Source organism: Desmodus rotundus, chromosome 4 (genome assembly GCF_022682495.2).
Source record: "Desmodus rotundus isolate HL8 chromosome 4, HLdesRot8A.1, whole genome shotgun sequence".
NCBI lineage: Eukaryota > Metazoa > Chordata > Mammalia > Chiroptera > Phyllostomidae > Desmodus > Desmodus rotundus.
This window is the reverse complement of record NC_071390.1, coordinates 115,324,199-115,347,843: the sequence shown is the minus strand read 5'-3', so window position 1 is coordinate 115,347,843 and position 23,645 is coordinate 115,324,199. Positions and strand designations below refer to the sequence as shown.

At 38.0% G+C, this 23,645-nt stretch overlaps 1 protein-coding gene and 1 pseudogene across 3 annotated transcripts in view; both read right to left on the bottom strand.

The window, feature by feature from the left end:
- Positions 1 to 23,645, bottom strand: part of MINDY3 (MINDY lysine 48 deubiquitinase 3) — a 102,657-nt gene that overhangs the window by 41,172 nt on the left and 37,840 nt on the right. For all 3 annotated transcript variants that reach the window (XM_053922217.2, XM_053922219.1, XM_053922218.1), the window contains 2 exons: positions 21,424 to 21,494; positions 16,774 to 16,854 (listed from right to left, as the gene is read on the bottom strand). In XM_053922217.2, the coding sequence (XP_053778192.1) occupies positions 16,774 to 16,854; positions 21,424 to 21,494 (152 nt within the window). The remainder of the gene's footprint in view (positions 1 to 16,773; positions 16,855 to 21,423; positions 21,495 to 23,645) is intronic.
- Positions 16,876 to 21,494, bottom strand: LOC123478465 (non-selective voltage-gated ion channel VDAC2 pseudogene; annotated as a pseudogene).

The window sequence follows — 23,645 nt, the reverse complement described above, 5'->3', positions numbered from 1 at the left end:
CATATGAACAAACTCTAAAATTGAGTTAATATCAATGGACTGGATGACTAAAATGCATTGATGCACAGGAAAACTCTATTATAAAATGACCAACTGTGAATTTAATTGTATTCCAAGTCACATGACTTCTATATAATAATGAAGGTACATAGAGGTGAATTGTCTTTGTACTAAAACCTATAAAGCATCATTTTACTTCATTTTCTAAAATTGTGCTTACTTAACATAAAATGTACTAATGGTAAAGTAGAACTGTCCAATTTTTAAACAATGAAGAAAGGTCTCTAACACTTACTAGCAGTAGTCTTCCTAATGTTACACCAAAGAGTAATACAGAAAAGGAGCTTGCTTTGTAGTAAAAATTCTATCTAGACTCCCAGTAATGGACACCACTGTAAGAACAGTGAGCTCACTCAGAACAGTTGAATGTTCTCTTTCTCCTTTGCTTGAAATTCAGTTTCTTCATATATTTTTGCATTTAAATAGTAATGTGTTCTCATGTGTTCTTACCTGAAAGAAAAACTGCTTTATCATAGGAAAGTTCAAAGGTGACACTCTGCACACACTTACAAAGAGTCCTTTTATAACCATAAAAGAGGAGAAAAAGGATGTAAAACTCATCTCCCAGGCTTCAAAAGAAAGTCTGAAATGGATTAGCAAGGAAATTAGTCACTGATCTTCTGAAGGTGAAACTAGATGCTATAGGTAGGTTCCAGCTATTTTTATATTGTATAAGCAGCTGTCACCTCACACCGAGATTCAAATGCCCAATAAAAACAAAGGTGGCAAATCTATTTTGCCTGTTACTTTATACATATAATTCTATTAATATTAGTATCATATTTGTATTTTCAAATATTTTTAAATGTAAAGCCCTCATCTTGAATTTGCAATAAAATTAAGTTCAAAATTAGTTCCAATCCCAGAAGAAATTAATTACAAAAGTGACCCAAATAATTTATTCTTAAAACCCAAATAAAAAAAAAAAGACAAAAAATTTCAAAGGGAAGACAATTCAAAACATATAAATATTTAAATACAGGTTTTAGATTCTTTAAGCATCTACTCCACAAAAATCACTTCTTGAACCTATGCAAGTTCGCATGTTTTCAACTACCCTCATCAAAATCCCCTGGAAGGATTTCTGAAGACACCGCCCATGCTCACGGGGCACACTCCCCCCAGGTACAGGGCTGAAGTTTTACTGTGCCATAGCTCAGATGACCTGCTTGGAAAACTTCCCACCCGACTCAACAGAAGTTAAGTTCCCTTCTTTGAAGAGGTTCATTTACCTACTGCTTTTCACCTCACCCACATTCTCTTTTTAAAGCTTTCTGTGGGACACCTGCTGCTTGATGACTCTGACCTCCATAAGGTCCCTACAGTTCGATTATGTACTATGCCCCTTCAATAATAAATATAAAACTCCCAATTACATAGAATAACTTGCATGTATTTCTTTCTGCCATAATCCCTAAGATACTTATGTCGAAGAGTACACTATCAGTTATTTCAGATACAGACGCCTGGAAAGATCACTTTGTGTCAGAGAGAAAGTAAGATGATTTATAAAAGATGGTAGTTAAATTTCAAACACTTGAAGAAGATGGTTATAGATGACTGATCTGAAGTTTTACAACCTGTTCATAAAATTGTTATTAAATTTATTTTACCATTGATTTTCAAATAAAACTGAATTGTGAAGAATCTCTTCTAATCCTACAAAATGTGTTCAATGATTCTTCCTGGGTGAGGAAGAGGGTTCCAATAACAAAAAAGTCAAGTTCTGAGCCACTGGGCATCTCAAATATGAAGTGACAACTTAGTGAAGTAAAGAGTTCAGCACTCAAATTTAAAATCATGAACTTAACTCCTCTTAAAAAAAAAATTATAGTTACTTAGAGTCCTAAAAGTTAACTGTTCATCTCAAAAGGAAAAACCAAAACAGAAAGGTAAAAAGTTATTTCACTAAATGGAAACAATTTTTTTATTCATCATCAAACTATGAGCGTAAATCTTAAATAAGATAGGTTATATAGTATGATACGCTTATTTATAAATACTCATCAAACTTGTTTTTATTCATTAATCTGAAGAAAGAATCTGTAAGTATGTGAGTTTAATTTGATCAGATAGAAGTGCAAAAGCTAGTTCTTCTGTTTTTGCTTCCATATAGGAATATTACAGGCATTAACTGCTACTTCTTGATTTATAAGCTTACAGATCTACTGAATTCTTATAAGACAACTTAGCACTATTAAACCCCTTTCTCCTCCTTAATCAAGTACCAACATGGTTATAATACAATTTTTGGTAAGATAAACTTCACTGTTTTCCGCAATTAATTTGTCCAACACAAAGTCACTGAGTACCAGCGCTGCCTGGCACTGCTCCAGGTGCTGGGAAACCATGAGAAACAAACAGACGAAAAGCCTGCTCTCACGGAGCTCACCCAGTGAGAGCCACAGTCATCTATAAAACAAGTGAGCAAATATATAGCATGTGCATAGTATCCAGAACGTATTAAAAACCCTTACGTTTCAATAACCAAAAGACAAATAACCAATTCAAAAATAGACAAAGAACCTAAATAGATAGTTCTAAGAAGATAGAGAAATGGCCAAAAGCACATAAAAAGGTGGTCAGCATTATTATTCACAGGGAAATACACATCAAAGCCACAATGAGCACTTAATATATACTAGAATGGTTGTAATAATAATAATAATAATAATATTAATAATAATAATAATAATAAAGTGCTGGCAAAGATGTGGAAAACGTGAAATCCTTGTATGTTGCTGGTGGGAAGGTAAAATGGTACAGCCATGGAAACAGTTTGGCAGTTCCCAAAAAAGTGAAAAACAGAATTGTCATAGACCCAGCAATTCCAGTTCTAGGTATATACCCAAACTAACTGAAAACAGAAAATCAAGCAAGCGCTCATGAAGGAATGTTCACAGCAGCACTATCACAACAGCAAAAACATGAAAATAAACCAAATGCCCACTAACTGATAAATGGACAATTAAATTGTGTTACATGCATAATACGGAGTCTCACTCAGCCGTAGAAGGAGTGAAGTACTGATACATGCTACAATAAGGATGAGCCTCCAAAACATCATACTCAGTAAAGAATCCAGACACAAAGGTCACATACTTTATGATTCCATTTATATAAAATATCCAGCAGAAGTAAAATCATAGAGATTAAAAGCAGACTGGTGGTTGCTGGGGCTCCAGAGAAGAAATGGGGAGTAACTGCGTAATGGACACAGGTTTTCTTTTAGGATTTTAGGATGATGAAAATGGTTTGGAACTAGATACAGGCGGTGGGTGCACAACACTGTGAATACACTACATGCTACTAAATTGTTCACTTGAAAACACTTAATTCTGTTCTGTGAATTTCCCCTCAATCTAAAAATATATATACCTAGAGAGAGACAGACAGACAGACAGACAGACGGGGAGAGGGGGGCGGGGGGGGGGGGAGAGAGAGAGAGAGAATGTTAATGATAAGAGGTAAGGGGAAGTGATTACAATTTTAGAAAAGATGGCCCAGGATGGCCTCACGAAGGAGGTGACATTAGAATACTGGCCCAAAGGAAGGAATCTTTTACACAGACAGTTGAGGAAAGATCATTTTAAGCAAAGGGAACACTGCCTCATTTTTGAGGCAGAGAGAAGGCCAGTGTGGCCAAGAAAGACAGGAAGGGTAGTAGCAGGAAATGAGAGTAGAGAGGAAATGGAATCAGGTGAGGTAAGGGAGGGCCTAGAAGGTCCTTGGACCTTATTCCAAGGACTTTGGCTTTTACTCTTAGTGAAAGGGGAACTAATACAAGGTTTGGAGCAGAAGAATGATGTGAAGTTCCGGGGTCATTCCAGTTGCTGAAATGAGAAGACACTACAGCCCCACAAAGGGCAACGGCACGGTCATCAGTTAGAAAACTATTGCAACAATCCAAGAGAGGGATTTCTGTAATTTGTCTTCTGATTCTTTTGGTAAATTTTCTCTTAGTTTTTTTTTTTTTTAATTTTCTTTTGATCCCTACATTGTCCTATACTGTCTCCACTCTTTTGAGTTCCTTTTTCCCCTATTTATTCTGACTCTATTTTCATGTAAGCATTCTTCAAATGTCTGGCAATCCTTGGTGGTCTGCTACTAGTTGAAAGACTAAAAAAGCACTACCTCTGTGGGCAGGATTTATAAACCTCACCGTGGGGATTGTTTGGCTGAACTGTTCCAAACGGTAGTATCTCAATCTTTTCTCTTTACCTGGCCAGTTTACCCAAAGAAAAATAAATCCTGGGTACATTCTACAACAGCAAAGCTACCGAGTTCTTCCTGAGGCTTGAAGATCTAATGTGTAAGAAAACACAAGTCATGAGACCTCTCTAACTCTTTATCTATCCAATCCAATCTATCATCAACTCCTGTCAGTTTAACTCAGGAATAAATCTCTCACATTTATGTGCTTCTCACCATCTCTATCATCATTACCCTGGACCAAACTACATTCTTTGCTTACCTGGAACACTAAAGAAGTCTTGTTTATTCACTCCCCAGGTTATCCTTCAATATGTCTGTTTTCCATAATTACCCAGAGTGAGCTTTTCAAGATGTAAATTTAAACCCTTTTGCTTCCTTCCCATCTCTCCAAAACTACTCCCACCACCAGTTTTTGAAAAGTCTAAGGGCTGTCATTACTCTTAAAACAGAGTCACACACTGCCTGCCTACTTTTGCAGCCTCATCTTACAACTGGCCCCCAGAATGCTGAGTGCCCAAACTGTTCTTTGTTCACGCCATAGTCCTTCTTTCTGCAGCTGTTTCTTTGTTCCACCTATTGATACTTCCCGTATAGGGAAAATTCTTTTTCCCCTCTTCCCACTGTTTAATCTGATGTCTCAGTGCTCATTTTAGACACCTGTTCATCAAGGAAACATTCTTTGCCCTGGCTGGTATGATTCAGTGGATTGAGTGCTGGCCTGTGAACCAAAGGGTCACTGGTTTGATTCCCAGTCAGGGCACATGCCTGGGTTGCAGGCCAGGTCCCAGGTGGGGGGCACACAAGAAGCAACCACACATTAATGTTTCTCTCCCTCTCTTTCTCCCTCCCTTCCCCTCTCCCTATAAATAAATTCCTTAAAAAAAAAAAATTCTTAATCTCCCAAAACTAGGTATATTGTTATGGCTTTCTAGACCTGTGCTCTGTCGGCACTCATCACAGTTACAATTTACACATGTGAATCTCTGACCCTCCCTCCATTACAATGTATACCTCCATAAGAACAGGAGCCTTATCTAATTTGGCTCGCCACTACATCACAGCACCTGGCATAATGTTGGGCACATACTACCATGTGCCCAGTATATATGTGAGAAATTAGTATACACATGAATGAAGAGTGGCAACTATTGTCACCTCCAGTGTATAAGTCACGTGACAGTATTGCTTTTCAAAGGCATTTTACAATGTCAAATTATATATTACCTTGAAAACTGTTTTTTTCAAGGTAATACATGTCATTAAAACATGTTTTTTTATTTAACCTTATTCAGTACAAAGAAGTCAGCATGAAATACATATCCAGACAAACAAACAAACCAGTTTTATAGAAAAACACATGACTGGGTAAAGATGGCAGCCAAGTAGGTGGAAGCTGAGCCCACTTGCTCTTGCCCCCAACTTGGACACTTGGCTCATCTTCTGAAAAATAAACTGAACGTTCAATGGAATCTTAGCTGATACGAAGTTTGAAAGCCAAAGAGTACAGAAGATGCTTCACAGAGGGTGTTAAAGAGACGTTACAGGTTGAAGGGGAAATACTGCGTGCGTGGCACCTGCAGCCACAGAGAGCCTGGTCAGAGGTCACACCTCTGCAGCTCCCTCCCCTCCCGGTGCAGGGAATCCAAAGACCTAGGCCAGGAGTGACTTGGATACACAAAGTCGGGGAGGTCCAGGCTATACACACACACACACACAGCAAACGCTACACCCATAGCTGCAGCGGCAAATGCCAACCAAGAGAGTACCAGAGAGAGAGAGAGTGTGTCTATCTGCACCTGAGTTGGGTGGAGGAGGCTGGCTGAGGCCACCCATGACTGTGAGAGACTCTTGGCTTTTTGGAGAGGGGGTGTGTACGGGAAGCTGGTCAGTGACTCATTGCTGTAGTGGGAGTGCCCAGAGGGATGTTTTAAAAGGAGAGCTGAGGCATGCTGGGGAGGGACCCCACACACAGCTGCCCTGCCAACAAGGGGAGAGGATTAAGGGTACTGTTTGCCCCCACTGTGCAGCTGGGCAGAGAGAACAGAAAGGTGCAGAGAGAGGGGATTTCTCAGCCCCAGTCTGGAGCAGCTGGCTGGGCTGAGGTTGCACAGAGCAGAGAGTTGAAGACTCTGTCCACTGTGAGGGCAGTGGACTGGGAACCGGATGGGCAGGAGTTGAGCACCTGAGAATATTTACAGCCAGACAGAGACCCCTTCCCCAGCAGAGACTGAACCTCCAGGAAGGGAAGATTGCACCCAGCCCCCACCTCCTGCAGGATCAAAAGCACCACCAATGGAAAAGATCTGCAAAACAGATAGGTCAGGCTCAAGAACCCTCTGCAGGGTACATATCCACAAGATAAAGATAGAAAGAGGAACAACTTAAGGGACCAGTTTGAGCTTCTCTTAGGGAGACAAAATACACTGAGTCCTAAGGCCCCATTCCACTTAGGCCAGCAAAGCAGAGAGATCAGAAATCAGTGCAGCAAAAGGGAATCAGGACCCCACCCAGCGTCTGCTTGCACACAGGGCTGCCATCAACACCAGGCAGGAAAGAGCTGACCCTCTTAGATTGGCCCCTCCTTGAAACGGACAGCCAATTCATCAGAAACCATGCACTACTGGAAATAAGCTGGAACAGATCAAGACAGGTGGTGCAGCGGCAAGGGGAATACACCCACAATTTTCCCAGAAGACTAACAGTTCCATCCAGGGGAGACCCAGGGGACCCACACTCCCGATCGAAAAAGAAGCTCCCTCTGGAGGCAGCTGAAGGTGATAAAAGTGGTGGTCCCAGAACTTGGAGACCAACCCCGGGACCTTGAGCTGATAAAAAGCCAAAGGCAGACCTAGAAAGAGAACTCGGAAGGCAAACAAACACCAAACTGCTGAGACAAATTTCACCTCGTTCTTCAAATCTGCATTTTTTCCCTTCCTTTTGCACAGCCTTTTAATATTTCTTCTTTTGCTTCAATTGTATTCCAACTAATTCACTATTCTTTGTCTTTTATTTTTATTCTTTCTATTTAGGTTTTATTATTTTTATTTTATATATTGTTATTCCAAATCTCACATTGTACCCCTCCCTTGTCTTACTCCATTTTGCCTTCTTTGTGCCCTTTCTTATTTATGTTGTAAATTTTATTTCCCCCCACACTAGGCCTTGTTCCTATTCCTTACTCTATAATATTACTCCTCCCTCTATCCTCACAAAAGCATTCTTCCTGCCTTTAGTCAGCTCACATTCTTTTTCCCCTTCTTATAATATTCTTATTTCCTTTCCACCTTCATAAATTGTGGCTTGTTTGGCATGGATATTACAGTTATTGCTGTTCTTCTTCAACTATATTCCTTTTTGTTCACTATTTTTTCTATTTTGAATCTTGGAGGTTACTCTCCCCTGTCTTACGCCATTTTGCTTTCTTCCTGCCCTTGCTTGTTTGAGTTAGGAATTTTTTTTCCCCCCTTTCTTAGCCTGGATTCTATTCCTTACTCTTATTATTTTTCCTCCCCATATCATCTCAAAATCATTTCTCCTTACTGCAGACATCTCATGGTCTCTTTTCTCTTTTGTTTAATATTCTTATTCTCTTTCCACCTTTATTAATCTTTGCTCAGTTATCATTGTTCTTGACCCTATTGTGGTTTTCCTGCAATTTTGTTCCCTTTAGTTCACTACTTTTTAAATTTCATTTCAAACCACATATTATACTCTTCCCTTTTCTTACTCCTTTTTGCCATCACACTTCCCTGTTTTACTTACATTTTAAATTTCATTTTCTCCATTTCTTCACCTTATTTCTATGCTACTCACATTATTTCTCCTGCCTGTCCCTTCTCAAAATCATTTCTCTCTCCTTTAGTCACCTCAAATTCCCTTTTTCCCCATGTTATAATATTCTTAATCTCTCTCCACCTTTATAAATCTTTGCTCAATTGCTGTTCATATTGCTGATGTGGTAGAGGGGTATTTTGCTGGCATGGGTTTGGTTTTCTAGGTAGTAATGCTTTGTTAACCAGCACCTGTACAACAGCATATAAGATGTGACAGGGATTGTGACTCCCAGACAGCCAGCTGGAGGACAGAACCTACCAATGAATGAACCCAATAATCAAAGCTCAAGTACAACAAGAGAGCTCACACAAACTGAATAAAGGGTAACCCTAGAGAATCCACATCAGGAGATCAAAGAGACTGCACCACTGAGTCCCACAGAACTCTTACCACAGATCCACCCACCCATGAAGACAGGCAGGTAAAGTAGAGCAACATGAGCTGCAGAAACAAACAAAAAGGGTCACCTAAAATTGAGAGACAAAGAAATAATCCCCAACTGAAATGAAAGGAGGAATCTCCAAAAAAAGACTTAAAATGAAATTGAGGGAAGCAATATATCAGACATAGAATTCCAAATAATGGTTATAAGGATGCTCAAGGAACTCAGTGATAACTACAAGGAACTTTATGGGAGCTACAAGGAACTGTTGTAGTGAGAACTATAACAGCATGAAAAAGGACACAGAAACTAAGAATAAGAACCAGGAAGAAAAGAAGAATACACTAGAAGGAATTAAGAGCAGTCTGATTGAAACAGAGGACCAAATCAGCAACTTGGAAGACAAAGTAGAAAGAAATACCCAGTTACAGCAACAAAACAAAAAAAGACTCAAAAAGAACAAGAATAGTTTAAGGGAGCTCAGGACAAAATGAAACGTAAAAACACTCATATCATAGGAATACCCGAAAGAGAAGAAAAGGAGCAAGGGATAGAAAACCTTTTTGAAAAAATAATGACAAAACTTCCTTAACTTGGTGAGAGAAAAAGTCACACAAGTTCAGGAAGCACCGAGGGTCCCAATCAAGATGAACCCAAAGAGGCCTACTCCAAGACACATCATAATTAAATGGCAAATTTTAAAGACAAAGAGAGAATCTTAAAGGCAGCAAGGGAGAAACAGCTAGTAACATACAAGGGAGCTTTGATAAGAGTATTCAGCTGATTTCTCAACAGACACTGCAAGCCAGAAGGAACTGGCATGAAACATTCCAGGTAATGAAAAGCAAGGACCTGCAACCAAGACTACTCTATTCAGCAAGGCTCTCATTTAAAATGAAAGGCAAAATAAAGAGCTTCCCAGACAAAAAAAGACTAAAAGAGTGCATCTCCACCAAGCCAGCAGTGCAAGAGATGCTAAAAGGACTGCTATAAAAAAGGAGAAGAGAGAGAGGGAGAGAGAGAAACACAGGTACAGCAAAATTGGCAATGAATAAGTGCCTATCAATAATAACCTTAAATAGAAGTGAATTAAATGCTCCTATCAAAAGATATTAAGGTACCTGAATGGATAAGAAAACACAACCAGCATATATGCTGTCTACAAGAGACCTACCTCAGAACAAAAGATATACACAGGTTGAAAGTGAAGGGATAGAGAAAATATTCCAAGCAAATGAACAGGAAAAAAATGCTGGAGTAGCAATACTTATATCAGACAAAATAGATTTCAAAACAAAAGTCATAAAAAGGAACAAAAAAGGTCACTACATAATACTTAAGGGAATAGTTCAACAAGAGGAGATAACCCTTATAAACATACATGCACCCAACACAGGAGCACCTAAATAAATAAATAAAATCTTGGATGACTCCAAGAAGGACACTGACAACAACACAGGCATCATGGTGGATTTTAACACCTCACTGTAAACAATGGATACATCTTCCAAACAAAGAATCAACAAGGATATCATGGCACTGAATGACACTCTAGATCAAATGGACTTAAATGATATATACAGAACCTGTCACCTCAAAGAAGCAAAATATACATTCTTTTCAAATGCACATGGAACATTTTCAAAGATAGACCACAGGGAAGGACACAAAACAAGCCTCAACAAATTCAAGAATATTCCAATCATATCAAGCATGTGCTCAGACCACAATGGATTAAAACTAGAAAGCAACCTCAAGAAAAAACTCAAAAACATTCAAATACATGGAGACTGAATAACATGTTGTTAAATATGAATACGTCAACAATGAGATCAAGGAAGACATCAAAAAGTATCTGGAAACAAATGAAAATGAACACACGACAGCCTATCCAGCAAGGGACCTATGGGACACAGCAAAGGCAATACTGAGAGGGAAGTTCATAGCAATACAGGCCTAACTAAAGAATATCTTTTTATCTTAGTAAAAAATCTCAAAGAAACAACCTAACCCTACATCTACAAGAACTAGAGGAATAACTACAAACCAAGCCCAGAGCTAGTAGAAGGAAGGAACTAATCAAGATCAGGGCAGAATTAAATGGCATAGAGACTAAAAGAAAAATACAAAGGATCAATATATCCAGGAGCTGGTTCTTTGAAAAGATAAACAAAATCAACAAGCATTTAACCAGACTCATCAAGAAAAAAAGAGAGAGGACCCAAATAAATAAAATCAGAAATGAAAGATAAGTTACAACTGATACCAAAGAAATACAAAGTATTGTAAGAAATTACTATGAACAACTATATGCCAAAAAATTGGACAACCTTGGTGAGATGGCCAAATTTCTAGAAACATACAATCTGCAAAAACTGAAAGAGAAGAAGCAGAAAGCCTGAACAGACTGATAACAACAACGAGTGAAATTGAAGCAGTAATCAAAAAGCTCCAGGCACACAAAAACCCTGGAATGGATGGTTTCATGGGTGAACTTTATCAAACATTTAAGGAAGAGTTAACTGCTACCCTCCTCAGACTATTCAAAAAAATTCAAGAAGAGGGAAGACTCCCAAACTCTTTTTATGAGGCCAGTACCATCCTAAATCCAAAACCAGGTAAAGACACAACAAAGAAAGAAAACTACAGGCCAATATCTCTGATGAACATAGATGATAAAATCCTCAACAAAATACTGGCAACCTGGATTCAGAAAAACATTAAAAAGATCATACACCATGATCAAGTGGGATTCATTCCAGGGATGCAAGGATGATACAATATTCACACATTGTAATACACACCACATAAACAAATTGAAGGACAAAAATCACATGATCATATCAATAGATGATGAAAAAATATTTGATAAAATCCAGCACCCATTTATAATAAAAACACTCAGCAAACTGAGAATAGAGAGAGCATACATCAGCATAATAAAAGCCATATATGAGAAATCTATAGCCAACATTATACTCAATGGACAAAAACTAAAAGCTTTTCCCTTAAGATCAGGAACAAGACAGGGATGTCGCTTTCACCACTCTAATTCAACATAGTACTGGAAGTTCTAGCCACAGTGATCAGACAAGAAGAAATAAAAGGCATCCAAATTGGAAAGGAGGAAATAAAACTGTCCTTATTCACAGAAAACATGACAGTGTACATAGAAAACCCTATAGTCTCCACCGAAAAAACTACTTGACCTTATAAGTGAATGTGGCAAAATAGTGGTATAAAAAGTAAATACTCAGAATTTGTGGGAATTTCTGTACACGAACCATGAAATATCAGAAACTAAGAAAAAAATCCCACTTACTATAGCAACAAGAAAAACAAAGTACCTAGGAATAAATTTAACCAAGGAGGTAAAAGATCTGTACTCGGAAAATTATAGAACACTAAATAAAGAAATTAAGATAGATACAAATAAATGGAAGCATATATTGTGTTCATGGATTGGAAGAATTAACATCATGAAAATGTCAATACTGGCTGGTCCGAGTGCAGTGGTGTCTACAATTAAAATGTCAATACTACCCAAAGCAATCTATAGATTCAACAAATTCCTATTAAAATACCAATGGCATATGTCACAGATCTTGAACAAATATTTCAAAAACTTGAAACCAAAAAAGGAACCAAAAAAGACACCAAACAGCCTCAGAAATCGTGAGAAAGAAGAACAAAGTAGGAGGGATCACAATACCTGATAAACTATACTACAAGGCCACTACAATCAAAACAGCCTGGTACTGGCATAAGAACAGACACATGGATCAATGGAACAGAATAGAGAACCCAGAAACAAATCCAAGTCTCTTCGGTCAATTAATATTTGGCAAAGAGGACATGAGCATACAATGGAGTAAAGACAGCCTCCTCAATAAATGGTACTGGGAAAACTGGATTGATACATGTAAACAAATGAAACTAGACCACCAACTTACACGGTACACCAGAATATACTCAAAATGGATAAAAGACTTAAATATAAGCCATGACCCCATAGAAGTCCTAGAGGAAAACATAGACAGGAAAATTTCAGATATTCCATGTAGCAATATTTTTGCCACTAAAGGGAAATAAAGAATAAGCAAATGGGACTACATCAAATTTAAAAGCTTCTGCACGGCTGAAGAAATCATCATCAAAATGTAACGGGAACCGATTGTATGGGAGAACATATTTGCCAATGGTACATCAGACAAGGTTTTGATCTCCAAAATATATAAAGAATTCATGTGACTCAACACCAGGAAGACAAACAATCCAATTAAAAAATGGACAAAGGATCTGAATAGACATGTCTCCAAGTAGGACACACAGATGGCCCATAGACATATAAAAAGATCCTCAACATCACTAGCCATCAGAGAGATGCAAATTAAAACCACAATGAGATATCACCTCACACCTGTCAGAATGGTCATTATTAATAAATCAATGAACAACAAGTACTGGCGAGGATGTGGAGAAAAGGGAACACTAGTGCACTGTGGGTGGGACTGCAGATGATGCAGCCACTGTGGAAAACAGTATGGAATTTCCTTAAAAAACTAAAAATGGAACTACGTTTTGACCCAGTGATTCCGCTGCCGGGAATATACCCTAACAATACCAAATCACCAATTCAAAAGAACTTACGCACCCCTATGTTCATAGCATTATTTACAATAGCCAAGTGCTGGAAACAGCCTAAGTAACCATCAGTAAATCAGTAGATCAAAAAACTGTGGTACATTTATACAATGGAATACTATGCAGCTGAAAGAATGAACTCCCACCTTATGTGACAGCATGGATAGAACTGGAAAATATTATGCTAAGTGAAATAAGCCAGTCTATGAAAGACAAATACCATATGATCTCACCTGTAAGTGGAATCTAATGAACAAAATAAACTAACGAACAAAATAGAACCACAGGCATGGAAACATGGAACAGATTGAAAATTACCAGAGGGGATGGGGTCTAATAATGGTGCAAAGCAAGGGAAAAGATTAGACAAAGAACATGTATGAATGACCCACAGGCATGGACAACAGTGTGGGAATCGATTGTGGGAGTGGGGGGTGGGATGGGTGGAGGAGGTCAACAGGGAAAAAAATGGGACTTTAACAGAATAACAATAAAAAATCATTTAAAAATAAAAGAGGCCAAAAAAAGAAAAAAAATTACACTAAGCTGCTGGAGAAAAAAAAAAATGTTTATTTTAGGCCACGGAACATAAAGTGAGCAAACTCATCAAGAACAAGTAAACCAAAACTCAAAACTCAAAGCAAAAAATAAAAAAGAACCTCACAAACAAAATTACTTGTTCAAATATAGAAATATCAAGGAAAGAATGACCAAATAATATTTTGTTGTAGTGTATAAAACAGTAAAAATTTACACTATTTCCTATATAGCAAAGACTGTATAAGTATTACTTTATTTTTAAAAAATCGAACCTGAAACTAATAAATGGTATCAAGTATTATCAATCTTATTTACCATTAATATGACCTTCTGGTTTTATAGTATTTGATTTTAAAGGGGAAAATTCTTGACCTGCAACTTTTTTTAAAAAAGGATGACATGTTTAAGCAATCCAAATTCAACTGTTCTAAAATACACTGAAAAAGAAGTACACGTTTTTAAGAAGCTTCAAAATGAGTCATGAAAATATATTTTTAGAAGATATAGATGTCACTGGAAGCCAAGTGTGGAAACTTCATTCCAAGCCTTTATGTATTGAACTTATGACTGCTCTACACTATGCGCCAAACTATGTATCAGATCCGAAGAATACAAAGGTAAGTATCAGAACAGTAACAATTAGTATCATTTGAAGAGTTCCAAAAATGAAATAAGGTACTTAAATATATGACTTAAAAAAATTTTTTTTAATCCTCACCTGAGGATATTTTTTCACTGCTTTTTAAAGAAGAAGGGAGAGAGAGAAGCATGATGTGAGAGAGAAACATTGACTGGTCACCTCCTGCAGATGCCTGGACCAGGGATCATACACCCAAGGAACAGGGATCAAACCCACAGCCTACGTATGTGTCCTGACCAGGAATCGAACCCACAACCCTTCAGTTACCAGAAGATGCTTCAACCAACTGAGCCACACCAGCCAGGGCAATGTATATGACTTTTAAGATCTATAATAGTTGAAGAATCTAAAGCTTACTATAAGCTTTATGACCATTTATGTGTATGTGCATTTTCCTACCAGGATTATTAGTAGCTTCAGGGGTGCAGATAAATGAAGAAAGATTTAAAAACCTTGTCAGACTGACATGGCATATTCTGAGTTTGTTTGGTCAGGCCTACACCTGGTGTTGCAGGAATTTTTGTGTTTCTCTCTATATACTTACTATGTCTAATTCAACATTTCAGTATACGTGGTTGAAGCCTAGGGATAAGATAAATGAGAGCATCCCTGCCTTGGACAAGGCCCTCAGCTGACCACTTGATATACAAAAAAACTGTGGGAAGTAGGAACTATGCATTGTGTGATAAATGTAATAGCACAACTGGACCAAGTGCTATCAGAACAACAAAGAATACCAGGAAAGATAGGAAGCTAGTGTGTATTTCATAGAAAGGTGAGTATCATTCACTCCTATAACTTTATCAACATACCTAACATGCAGATGCTTGAATACAAAATGCCTGCATATTTACATAGCTGAATTGACACTGTTCTTTGAATTAACCTTCTTCTGTCCTCTGCTGTTTTAACAATAGAAATCATTTCTTAAATATCAGTCATAAAGTTTAAGTTTTAAAATATTTTCAGCTTATTGTCCTTCACATTTGAAACATACAGTTTCATAGAATTTATAGTTTTCTTACTGCTAAAGAATAGGGTTGGAGATAAAATAATAATTGGCTTGAAAATATGTTTCACATGTAAATTGGAACTGATTTTCTTTTCTGGAAATTTATAACATGATACAAAAATTAGTCAAATGGTGAAATCCTCACTCAGGAATTAGAAGTTGCTCAGTATCTATAGCTTACATCATGCTTTTAACCTCTTCCTCTCCACTTAAAGAGGAAAACAAAGAGCAAAAGCTTGCAGACTAAAAGGAACATATCAGGCTGTACTTTTAGATTTGTACTTTATAGCTTTCCCTGTTTAAGAAAAGGTAGTATATAACTTGCTCTAAATCCACCAGCTCGACTTTTGTTGGCATAACATAGGTATATACAGTAATAAATAATGAAATAGAGCCATAAAATTTAGCAGTCGGTTCAGTCTTTGCTCCAATTTATACTATTCATAGTTCTTATCAGGCACAAATAAACTTACATGAATAGTACAAGCTAAAAAACACATGGAGTAAACAAAAGTGCACTGGAATTATGAAACCTCAAAAACACAATTAGATATTTTCCCCCTGCAGGCCAACATGTAGAGACTCTCTAGGAATACCAGAGACATTTAATAAAATGTCTGTAGAATAATGAAAATGATGGTGATGATGATGATGGTGACGATAATGACAGCTAAGATTTACTGGGCATTTAACCTATAATAAATAGTACTGCTAAATATTTTATATTTAAGCCTGACAATAATTCTAAGAGCTAGGTACTATTATTAATCCCCATTTTAAATATATTAGAAAGAGGCTGAGCAATGTTAGGAGGTGGCAAGGCTGGATTTCAAACAAAGGCTGTCTGACTCCAAAGCTCCGAACCACTCAATTGTAGAAGAAAAAATATCACCGTTAAAGGCTAGGGTTTAGAAAAGGTTTTGTGGTCAGAATTTTAAAAGAAACATGTTCAAGTGCACTTAATTTATTTCAGTATTGTAACCACATATACATTAAAACTGTAGGAAATATTCCATCTTAAAAGAGAAACTGACTTTAATACCATTACACTATTAACAGATTTTTAAATATTTTCCTAGGAGATGTTGTAACTAAAATTATTTCACATCATAGAAGTGAGATTTTAATCTTTTCTATAAAAGGAAAATCTCAAACTTTTAAATTAAATTATTTTTATCATAACAGTAATTTCTTAAAAAGAAGCCAAAGCACTGAAGTCAGAAAAGGTAAAGAAGTTATAGCTAAGTCATCGGAGATTTTACTGAAATGATTCCAAAATTAGGACAGTATAACAGTATATTCTTCAGTATTAATATTTTAGATTTTGGAACAATCCACTTGTTAGTGGGAATACACCAACATTTGCACAAAGATCCAAACTAAATATGGACTTATATTACTTGTTTGCTGATATCATATTTTTAAAAAATCCTACTGTAAGCATACCTTGGCAAAAAATACGGTGAGGTGAGTTTCACTGCCAACAATCCAAATAGGGAATTTTGGAGATTTCAAGTAAGAACCAACCTAGAACAAAGGTATCAAAATAAACAAACAAATGAAAATTTTATACTGTTAGATATTTTCCCATGAATATTTGAAATGTAACTAGAGTGCCCAATTAATATTTAAATGAAATAATGTATTGTGCCAGAATGCCTTATCCATAAACATTAAATGCTGAATATAAAATGAAAACATATTCACAAAAACTTATACATGCATGTTCATAGTAGTATTATTCATAATAGCCAAAAAGTGGAAACACCCATTAACTGATAAATACATAAAAACTACTGAATTATATACTTTAAAATAGTAAATTTTATGATATGAGTTACATATCTATTCTTTAAAAGTTCAAAAGCACTGATCACCTTCTTGTTCACACATGTGTACATATATACACACAGAGAGAGAAGAGGGGGAAGAGCAGGACAGAAATATCATTTTATTTGTACTAATAACACATACAAGGGTGGGCAAAAGGAGGCTTACAGTTGACTGTATGGAAAAAGGCACGCAGGTGATGATTATTACAGTAACTTTACTAACTCGGAAGAATGTCCCAATGCACAGTGCACTTAGGTACAATATCACAAGTGCTGAAATTGCCAGCCTTCATTCTTTACACATTCTTGTGGTCTACCTCAGCACAGAGTTCTTTATAAACCTACTTTTGCCCACACTCCTATGGTCAAAATGGTATGAAAATGTTCATTTCACTTCTAAAGGGCAATTTGCTACACTACCCATAGGGAAATGCTCAGATTCACAAAACTAACACAAACACAAGTATTTCCTTAATGCCATTTCTCTAAACATCCGGTATTAAGTAAACGTACAGAGATTTTGATAACGATATCTATAGTACATACATATGAACAGAACAGCATAATAAAGTTTATTTTGGGGGGGTTTTTTTTCAGTTTTCATAAAGGTCTATTTCCTTATTGGTGGGTAGCTCACTGAACAGTTAAGTACATTTAAATAATGTACAGGTGGCTGCATGACGGCAGCACTGGTAACTAGACAGACAACCAATTCAACTAGAAACCAGCTAACAAGTAACTGTAAATATTTAAAACACAGCTCTTATTTAGCTTGTCCTTTGTTTTGATCACCTTCTTGGAAAGAAAAAAAGCCTGCTGGTCACACTGGAAATACATTAAGGCCAAATCTTCTGATATCCATTCCCAGAGGTTTCTTTCCGCTGGATTAAGCCTCCAACTCCAGGGCAAGCCCATGTTTGTGGCCTCTAGCATTAATGCTCTTCCCAGCTACCAGCGCAGTCGGTGTGAGCTTCACACCAGGCCTCAGAGTCTGAGTGCAGCCCACTCCAACTAAACTAGAGTTGTTGACTTCTGCAGAAAAGGAAGCAGTGGGATCCAACCGATATTTAGCAGCAATGCCAAAGCGAGTGCAGTTGGTACCTGATGTCCAAGCAAGGTTTACTGAAGTGTCAAGTTCTTCACATACTTTCTGATAAATTGAGCCTCCAAATTCTGTCCCATCACTGACATTAGCTGGAAGTCCCCAGTCCTGTCGCCTACTGCGAAGTTATTCCTTGTCAGCTTTGATTTGGCACTGTCAGAGGTCATCTGGTACCTAGCAAGCCAGCCCTTGTAACCAAAGACAGCTGAATCACGGATTGCAGGTCCAGCAAAATCAAACTCAACATCGCAACCAAGGTTTATACATTCCCTCTTGTAAGAAGACTTGATATTACCACTTTTCTTTCCTGTGTTTGGTGAAAAAGTGGTATCAAATGTCAGTCTCAAACCTTGAAAAATCTGGTCTTCAATTGCGACCTCCATTCCCAGACTGTTATCAGTGTTCCATTTCTCTGTGAAAGTCAGACCATACTCACACCATTTATATTTGGTCTCCAAGGTCCCAGTAACTTTACCAGTGTCTGCATTAGATGAACCAGATGTTGAGAATTCCAGTTGAGAATTCCACGCCACTGCATGACTTTGTTTTCACATTCAGTTTCACCAACCCAGAACCAAATCCTTCATTGCAAGTATCTCTGGCAGCTTTGCCAAGGTCAGCATATGATGGAGGGATACACATTGGCCAAGTGCAGCTCAGTCCATAGGTTGCCATGGCAAGGTTCCAGGAAAAGGTGATCTAGTGGTCTCCAGAGTGGGGCCATCGCCTCTGTTCAGCATACTCAAGGTTGGGCTGCAGCTGCCGCGACTGGAGGGCGAAGTGAAGGACTAAAGTTTGTTTTTTAAAAATGCTGTCTTGACTCAGTTTTGAGGCCCTGGCTAGAGGCTGGTCAGTTCCCTTAAAAAAGACTGTCGAGTAAGTCTACACCCTGGCCCCTTTCCTTAGAGGTCTCTCCCAGTCCAGGCCACTAAGCATTGCCCTGGAGCTAGTACCACAGGATGCAGGAGAGCCAGCCCTTAAGCTCCAGAGTTCATGGAAACTAATCATTTTAGCCAAATCACCCTGAACCCATGAAACCTAACTGACTCAAGCCCCAACTCCCATACATAAGGTGCCCCCTAGGGTTGCAGCTTACTGGTGGCCTGGTCCCAGATGTAACCCTGGGTGGCCCTGCCAGGAGGCCCTCTCTGGTTGGGAGCCTTCAGTAACTAGCTGTTCTGCCTTTCCTCCAGCCAAGTGTCAGTGTGTTGTGTCTGCTACTACAGGAACCCTACAACCTTATCCAACAGCACAGGTGCTTATGGAATCTAGAGCAACATGTTAGCAGAGGAACACACAGCAGCTGTGACTTTCTACTGAGATCCTGGGGGAAACAGACACTCCTCTGCTGTACCTCACAGTAAGAGAACAGCAAAACCACACATTTAGAAAAGCTTACGATTATGGCGAAATTTTCCACTCATTCATGCAACAAGTATTTATGGAGCACCTACTGTGTACCCAGAAACAATGTGCCTGCTTGCCTTCCAAGAGTCTATATTCCATTAGGGATGACATCAGAAAAAAAAAATCCACATTATAAAAAAGTGAGTGAACAAAGAGATGATTAAAGAGTGGTTACTCCAATGAAATAAGGTTGAAAACAGTCACTGAGGGCATGGTCCAGGAAAGGGTCTTTGGGGCGCCATTTGAAGGAGGACCTGAAGGGGAGTGTGGACTATTCCAGGCAGAAATGATAGCAAGTAGGAAGGCTATCAGGCAGGAAAGGGTGTGGCATGTTTAAGAAGCGACAGGAGACCAGCCTGGCTGGAGTGCAGCAAGGGAGAGAGCAGTGCCTCTGGACGGACAGCAGGATCCAGATCACCAGGGCCCTACAGGCCACGCAGTGAAAATGTCATAGTAAACATGGCCATACCCTCACCTCCTGCAACACACACACTTGTGCACATCCACACACATACTTCTTAAAAAACAGCTTTATTAAAATATCATTGACATATAGAAGTTGTATATATTTAAGTTGCAGAACTTAATGTTTTGATATACGTATACATTAAGTAAAGATCACTACAATCAAGCTAATTACCATATCATCACCTCTATATAGTTACCACCTTTTCTGTGTGCACACACATTTTTTGAATACATAAAGGTTTATGTGTGTGCACATGTATGTGTGTTTGGAGAAGAGAACGCAGCCTGATTCTATGGTTGTCAGGCTGACTCAGAATAGTTTTAGGTAAAATTAAAGTCACTAAAAGGAAGAGTTGCTACTGTTCAACATTATGATCACTACCAATGAATAAGGGCAGGATGAAACCTGTTTGATTTTCCTACCATATCACCCCTGTCCAAGTGTTGTCATGAAAGAACGCTGAAGGAAGGAAGGGAGGGAGGGAGAAAGGAAGGGAGGGAGGGAGGGAGGGAGGAAGGAAGGACTGGGAGGGAGGGAGGACGGGCACAAGACACTGTCACTAAGACTAACCCCCACCACCTGAACCACTGCCATGGAACCACCACTCTGTCAATAAACGGAAAAGAAAAGTAGGTCTCTCTTCCTCCAAAATGAGGACATGTTAAGTGCAAATCATTAATGATTTAAACCCCATTTAAAATTATTTGGAATATCCAATAATTATTTCTAATTATGTAGGAAAGTAATGAAATATATATCAACAAATGAGAGCTTCTGAACTTAGCCTATGTGTTGAAGAGTTTAATGCTGTTAAATGCTTGGACTTCCCTTTGAGTGTGAAATCATTTTTCAGGTGGAACAGACAAGTCAAAATTTCAGGCATTCAGCAGCTTCTTTTTCTTTGCCTGATAAAGTATTCCCAGTTGTTTCAGTGAAGCACACCGTTAGTTGGTGAGGAAGAAACAGTACATTCTTCCCTCTCACTTCACCAAAAGTATATTTATATTCAACAACAGATGTCTCTATTTTCATAAATTATTTTGTACTGGGTTCTTCCGCCCAGCCCTCAAAAAGAACAAACCTCAAAAATGGGAAATGCAGCCTGATCAGCCAGCTTAACTCTACCTTTAATAAGCGTGTCAGTTTAGGAAGGAAGCCCAGGAAGAATCTGAAGAGTCTGTAAGAACAGTAGCAAGCTAAAATATGTTGTCATAGAAGAAAAATACTACCTACAAGAATGGACACATGAATAACAGCCATTCAAAGTACCTTAAAAATCAACTTACCTTACAGTATCTTAAAGCTTCCATTAATGTTAAGAATCCTACAGCTGCTTGTTCATGTATGCCAAGAAGTTCTGCAAAAAAGTTAGCATTGTATTAGCATACATAAACCTGAAAAGTACTTATATGTAAATATATGTGTGTATACTTGTTGTATAATATATATATTCTATTCCAAAGCTTTTACTTTCAGCCAAAATGGTACTTAAAACCTAGCACATATTTATTGTTAAGAGTTTACATCAAGTTATCATTATAGTACTACTCATTATAAAATACCACTAGATACTTCAGATGTACATTAAATGTACTGATGAGCCCTGGCCAGGTGGCTCAGTTGGCTGGAGCACTGTACCATAAACCAAAAGGCTGTAGGTTCAATTCTCTGTCGGGGCACATTCATAGGTTGCAGGTTCGACCCCCCAGTCAGGATGTGTACAGAAGGCAACTGATCGATGTTTCTCCCTCACATCAATGTTTCTCTTTCCTTCTCTCTCTCTCTCTCCCTTCCTCTCTCTAAAATCAAACATAACCTTGGGTAAGGATTTAAAAAAATGTATTTATGAAGCTTTACATTCAGTGTTAACTTCCTTAATGGAGGTATTTTTGCCCTGAAACTAAGGAATTGTTGGCAAAAATAAATGAGAAAAGATATTTTATCATATCCATGCAAAACAACTAATTGAACTGACTTTGATTTAGGAAAACAAACAGACGTGCTAACCATAATTTACAAAATTTATCACTGGCTAGCAGTGAACTTGCACAATACTTGAGACATGGACAGCTGACACCATCCCTCTGCCCTGTAAATAAACCTAGGCAGTGTGCTTAGGACTGGGGAAATAAAGATGAACAGAACACAGCACCTGCCCTACAAAGGCTATTAGTTTAGTAAGAAAGACAAAGGGAAAATGTGTGCTCTCTCTCTGTTTACAGAAACACACTCATTCACAGTATATAAGATTGTCTGCTGTTACAGAAGTGGTAACACTTGAGATGAATCTTTAAGTATATGTAGGCATTTTCCAGGTCAACAATAGGAAAAGAAAATTCAAGGCAGAGGAGCCAGCAAAGAGATATGAAAAATCAATGTATTTAAGGGGTGAAGAAGTTGTCAAAGCTTCCTTGAAGGTTCCTGGCCTAGGAATCTGATTAATGGTGATTAACTAAAGGAAAGAATGAAGGAGGAACAGGCTCTGGAGTAATGTGAAGGGGGAGCATGAGGCTGGTTTCACAGAGACTGGGACTGAGGGACCTTCAGGACTTCTACCTAGGGACGGAGACACAACTGGAAGTGAGGCTCAGGAACACAGGGAGGAGAGGCCAGGGTCGGACACACAATGACGGGAAGCATCAGCACAGAGATGAGCGCTGACGTCCTGGATGTGGGTCAGAAAGAACGAAGCACAGAGAATGAAGAGATAGATTATTTCACAGCAGAGTTGCAATTGTGATGATATCAAAGTCTTCACAGACCACAGCTTTCAGCTAATGTACATTAAGTAGAACTATAATAAGAATTGGGTCCATAGGTATTTCTAGTAAGAAATTTTTCTCTGGTTAAAAAATGCATCTATTGTAAACATGATGTATATAACTTTGCGTCCTTCAACTATCTGGTCATCTTTTGTCCTTTTTTTTTCCATTAGGAAATCATGTTTTTCTTGTCAAAAATGTAATAATATCAATTCATTCATTTTTATTGTAAATATTTTACTATGTATCCTTAAGCACAACATCCAGATGGTATAAGCCAAACACTGGCAGCTTAACCTTTAGGATTTGTAAATTCAAAATTAATAGAAGGCACGTATGCATGTATTTTGTGTGCCGTCCTTAGCTTCTTACAGGCACAGAGGATACAGCAGTAGCTCTCACATTGTAGTTTTGGATTCCTAGGGGTCCACAAGACCCTTTGAGAAAACAGACAAAATTAAAATGATTTTCATAAAAAAACATTAGTTGTCTTTTTACTCTTACACTTTCATAAGCGTGTAGAGTGAAATTTTCCAAAAAGTAAATAATATGCTATAGTCCAACAAATTGAATCTATAAACAAATATGAGAATCTAGCTGTCTACAGGTAACCTGGACATTAAAGGGATTTTAAAAATTTAAAACAAAGTAACTCTTCTCACTATTGGGTTGGCCAAAAAGTTCTTTTGGTTTTTTCCATAAGATACCTCCAGTAGCTGTCTTCAACTTCATTCCAACAATTTTAT